This window comes from Dermacentor variabilis, unplaced genomic scaffold (assembly GCF_050947875.1).
Source record: "Dermacentor variabilis isolate Ectoservices unplaced genomic scaffold, ASM5094787v1 scaffold_14, whole genome shotgun sequence".
NCBI classification, from domain to species: domain Eukaryota; kingdom Metazoa; phylum Arthropoda; class Arachnida; order Ixodida; family Ixodidae; genus Dermacentor; species Dermacentor variabilis.
The window spans coordinates 9,760,520-9,765,909 of record NW_027460302.1 but is presented as its reverse complement, the minus strand read 5'-3'; the positions used below and the strand labels follow the sequence as shown (position 1 = coordinate 9,765,909).

The following is a 5,390-nucleotide window of genomic DNA, read 5'->3' as shown; positions in this document are numbered from 1 at the left end:
GGCAAAGCCGAAGGGTGGGTCTAAACATTCATCTGCAGAAAACTAAAGTAATGTTTACCACTCTCGGAAGTGAACAGCAGTTTACGATAGGTAGCGAGGCACTGGAAGTGGTCAAGGAATACATGTACTTAGGACAGGTAGTGACTGGGGATCCGGATCATGAGACTGAAGTAATCAGAAGAATAAGAATGGGCTGGGGTGCGTTTGGCAGGCATTCTCAGATCATGAACAGCAGGTTGGCATTATCCCTCAAGGAAAAGTGTAAAACAGCTGTGTCTTACCAGTACTCACGTACGGGGCAGAAACCTGGAGGCTTACCAAAAGGGTTCTACTTAAATTGAGGACGACGCAACGAGCTATGGAAAGAAGAATGATAGGTGTAACGTTAAGGGATAAGAAAGATCAGATTGGATGAGGCAACAAACGCGAGTTAATGATGTCTTAGTTGAAATCAAGAAAAAGAAATAGGGGGGGGGGGCATGGGCAGGACATCTAATGATGAGGGAAGATAACCGATGGTCATTAAGGCTTACGGACTGGATTCCAAAGGAAGGGAAGCGTAGCTGAGGGCGGCAGAAATTAGGTGGGCGGATAAGATTAAGAAGTTTGCAGGGACAGCATTGGCACAATTAGTACATGACCGGGGTAGTTGGAAAAGTATGGGAGAGGTTTTTGCCCTGCAGTGGGCGTAACCAGGCTGAAGATGATGATGACTGATATAAAAGAACTTCATGCTTAGAAGCTGTGCCGCCTGTGTGGCAGCGAATGCAATGGTAAAACTGGCATCCCTCCTTGCATGGAGATGCGCATTACGCTATTTTGTAGTTTCGTATAAATGTAAGTTCTGATAGCTTGGTCAGGCTAAAATTCTTTACTCCAGTCACATAACTTTTCAAGATATATGTTTCTGAATAACAACGTGCTGAACATCGCGTCATTTGTCAAAGCAGTAGTGAAACAGTAGTAAAAGCATTATTTCGTCTTTGAAGATGTAGCTTTTTGTTAGAGAGTACGTGGCTTGACTTGTATATGACCAAAGCGTATGCACAGCAAACCATCAAGAGAAATCAATGTTATTATTGCAGAAATAGTTCAATAGTTCAAGGACCATTAACCGCATAAACAGTGCCTTGATAAATTATTTTTGACAATATTATTTCTTATGGCTACGGTCGCACTAGTGAGCTTCTTATATATTCTGGTGTAAATTGCCATCGCGCTTGCTTATTGTTTCCAGTATAGGAAACAAACATTGTTGCGATTGCACATTGAAAAATTCCGCTTAATAATGTTCAATGTACGTGTCACCTCTGTCACGGATCTCCTCCGGAGAACACTCTGGCCGAAAGAATGGACTAGGCGACAGGGGTACCCACACAGATGCACATTTAATACAACCCACGCGACAAGAACAGCAGCACACAAACCTAACAAAACTAACACACACGGTACAAAAACTATCAGTACACACGAACCGGTAACACTGCCACTAGCGTTCTATTGAGAGTGGTTGGCGTTCGTGCTCACGTCTGGTTCGGTGCGTATGTGGCGTGGTGTGGGTCCCGTAGCCGGCGTCGGAGTGGCGTTCGACGTTCGAGGACTGGCGTCGCTGGAGGCGTCGTTGGTGGCGTCGTACACGCTCCCGGTCCAAGCGCCCGTGGAGGTGTGGCGGATGATGTTGGCGTTGGGGCACCACCCGGAAGGGTGGCAACAGCAGCAGAGACACCCCTGGCCGTAGCAGGTGGTGGCGTCCTCCGTGGACTCCCCGGAACGGGCTCAGGAACGGCAGGAAGTCTGCGGTGCAAAGCCGTAGAACGCGAGCTCACCGGAGCACTAGCCGGCGTCGCTCTCGTCCGGTCGAACCGTCCCTCACCCGCCGAGTCTCCGCTGCCTTCTTCTCCCCCTGTGTCTCGACCTTCCTCGCCCTTTTATAGCCTTCTTGTTAGTCCACGTAATCCTTCTCTTCGTCTTCTTCTCTTCTCCACCAATCGTCGCTCTCCATCTCACCGGATACTTCTCCACCAATCATCTCTTGTCACCTCACTGGAAACTTCTTCTTTATCTTCTTTCGTTTTCGGTTAATCCACGTCATTCTTAACGCCATCCTCGTCGTCTTCTTGAAACCTTTCTTCGATCGTCTACCATTTTATTTCATCTTCCCTCTTATATGTGACAAGGGCCCCCTCTCTCAAGAGTTTTTCCCTGAAAAACTGCTCAAGTCGTCCTCCTCTTCAGGCCATCCAGCCAGCCGACTCTTCTGTGGCGATTCTGGCCCCAGCACACCACACAGCACAACGCCGACGACCAGCACACACCAAAAGCACACCACTAACACATCACTACCGTTGTCCATACGGTGTTCTAAACATGTTAATGTCCACAGCTTAACTGCGATTTCAAAACAATGCAATTGTCCACACGGTGTCCTTAATAAACATGTTAATGTCCACAACACACTCCTTTGTATAATCACGTAACAACCACAAAAACACCAACAACACGATACATCCCTGAGATACATAGCACAGCAGCAACAACAAGATACCTCCCAGAGATACCTAGAGCTGCTCAGTTGGCTCTACTGATGATGTCCGCTGCAACGTTATCTCTGCCTTTAATACATTCCACCTGAAATTAGTATTGTTGTTAGGCCAAGCTGGAGTTACTGGGCTCCTTGCTCTGCTTGTCCTTGCCATGCTTTTCTTTGCTTCCGTGCTCGTCCTCGTTGTTGTGTTTCTCCTTGCTTTGTTGCTTTTCTTTACATTTCTTATCCTTGCTGTGTTTCTCCTTACTGCTCTTTTTCTTGCTATGCTTCTCCTTGAAGGTCTGCTTCTTGCTCGCCTTCTCCTTACTGCCTTTGTCCGCCTTCTCCTTGCTTCCTTTGCCCACCTTCTGCTTGCTGGACTTAGCTTTGCCAGCCTTCTCCTTGCTTCTGGATCTCGAGCTGCGTTTCTTAGAGGAGCCTTTCTTGGCCTTCTTGGACTTGCGCTTGCCTTCCCCTTTCTCTTTGGTGCTCTTGCTGCTCTTGCTGCTTTTGCTACTTAGCCAAGTATAGAAACGCTTCTTTTTCTTCTTCTCTTTACCATCCTTGCCTTTGCTTTTCTTCTCTTTGCTCTTACTCTTCTTGTCTTTGGACTTGTCTTTGCTCTTGTTCTTCTTGTCTTTTGACTTGTCTTTGCTCGGGCGCTTCTTGTCTTTGGACTTCTTCTCCTTACCCTCTTTCTTTCTTCCCAAACGCTGCATTGCTCTGCCTGTCGCTTGAGCTCTTGTCTCCACTGCCGACGAGAAAGTGACTACCCCATCACTCGCCTGAGTTCTCATGGACTTTTCCTCTTTTGGTTTTTCTTCAACGTCGAGCATCCTCCACTCGGGATCGGGGTCCTCGATACTTCTTGCACCCGTAATGTTTCCCAAGATGAGGTCGTAGATGGGTTGCTCTACGCATTTAGCCAGTACCTGTCCTGCATAATATGGCGTGGACACTAGAATTCTGGCTTTAGAAAGGTAACCTACTGTGCTATCTGCGAGAGTGAGGGTCGACGTTTCCCCTGTAAGCCCCTCGTCCTTCACCGGGCTTCTGCTAACCAAAACTGTGTTGGCTCCGCTGTCTCTGAGCTCCAATACACGACGGTCCCCTATTTGCCCAACCACCACCGGGATTGCTGCTTTTGACTTGGGTGTTCCGTTCAACACCTCATTTCTCAGCGGCGTTTGCTCTTCTTTCAGCTGTGGAACTTGAGGTGGTGTGACAGGTTCTGCCAGAGAGTTGACAACACATGTAGCTTGGTCTTGCCCCAGAGCTATCAGCTCGACTGGTTGCAGATACGCGTCCAAATCATCCCTTTTGTCATCAAAAGGAGCCATCAACTTTCTTGTACAAACACTGGCCAGTCTAGGAGATTTGGTACCCGCCAAGGGACGCTGATAATCGTCCGTGATCCCCTGATAGCCTTCTGCGATATGCGCCTGTTTCCACAAAAGAAGCTCCTTCTCACGTTCTATCCTTCTTTTCTCCTGCTCTTCTGCCTCGCGAGCTCTTCTAGCCTCTCGCTCATCTGCCTCGCGAGCACTTCTAGCTTCTCGCTCTTCTGCCTCGCGAGCATCTGCGCGTGCTTGCGCCCTTTGCTCTCTCTGCCTTTTTGCCTCTTCTTTCTTCTCGTCCCAGAGATGCATCACCTCTTCCTTGCTTAGCCCTTGCTTGAGCGCAAGTTCTAGCGTTTTTACCAAATCCATACTTTCTGCCGTCGAGAGTTCGGAAAGATCTGAGACAAAGAAAAAAGACACAAGGAAATGAATCCTGGCAGGCTCGCCACTTGTCTTTGTCACGGATCTCCTCCGGAGAACACTCTGGCCGAAAGAATGGACTAGGCGACAGGGGTACCCACACAGATGCACATTTAATACAACCCACGCGACAAGAACAGCAGCACACAAACCTAACAAAACTAACACACACGGTACAAAAACTATCAGTACACACGAACCGGTAACACTGCCACTAGCGTTCTATTGAGAGTGGTTGGCGTTCGTGCTCACGTCTGGTTCGGTGCGTATGTGGCGTGGTGTGGGTCCCGTAGCCGGCGTCGGAGTGGCGTTCGACGTTCGAGGACTGGCGTCGCTGGAGGCGTCGTTGGTGGCGTCGTACACGCTCCCGGTCCAAGCGCCCGTGGAGGTGTGGCGGATGATGTTGGCGTTGGGGCACCACCCGGAAGGGTGGCAACAGCAGCAGAGACACCCCTGGCCGTAGCAGGTGGTGGCGTCCTCCGTGGACTCCCCGGAACGGGCTCAGGAACGGCAGGAAGTCTGCGGTGCAAAGCCGTAGAACGCGAGCTCACCGGAGCACTAGCCGGCGTCGCTCTCGTCCGGTCGAACCGTCCCTCACCCGCCGAGTCTCCGCTGCCTTCTTCTCCCCCTGTGTCTCGACCTTCCTCGCCCTTTTATAGCCTTCTTGTTAGTCCACGTAATCCTTCTCTTCCTCTTCTTCTCTTCTCCACCAATCGTCGCTCTCCATCTCACCGGATACTTCTCCACCAATCATCTCTTGTCACCTCACTGGAAACTTCTTCTTTATCTTCTTTCGTTTTCGGTTAATCCACGTCATTCTTAACGCCATCGTCGTCGTCTTCTTGAAACCTTTCTTCGATCGTATACCATTTTATTTCATCTTCCCTCTTATATGTGACAACCTCTGCCGTATTGATGAGCCTTTACCAGTAAAACCTAAACTACTAATGCATTTTCAAAAATGAGTACGACAAAACTTGGTTGTTGGTATCTTTAATACCTACGTATAGTCTAGCACAGTTTAGTTTTAATAAGAAGGCAATGCACCCTCGTGTAACAGTAGTCCTCATACAAAAGCGTGGCAGTTCGGGCGAGTTGGTATGTCA

At 49.1% G+C, this 5,390-nt stretch overlaps 1 protein-coding gene across 1 annotated transcript; it reads right to left on the bottom strand.

Moving 5' to 3' along the window:
- Nucleotides 1-1,369: 1,369 nt before the first annotated feature.
- LOC142567682 (uncharacterized) lies at nucleotides 1,370-3,542 on the bottom strand. The gene has a single exon (XM_075677854.1). The coding sequence runs from the start codon at nucleotides 3,358-3,360 to the stop codon at nucleotides 2,647-2,649; it is 714 nt and encodes a 237-aa protein (XP_075533969.1). The 5' UTR covers nucleotides 3,361-3,542; the 3' UTR covers nucleotides 1,370-2,646.
- Nucleotides 3,543-5,390: the final 1,848 nt, after the last annotated feature.

Coding starts and splice junctions, on each gene's coding strand:
- LOC142567682 (XM_075677854.1), bottom strand. CDS start 3,360: ATGCTCGACGTTGAAGAAAAACCAAAAGAGGAAAAGTCCATGAGAACT.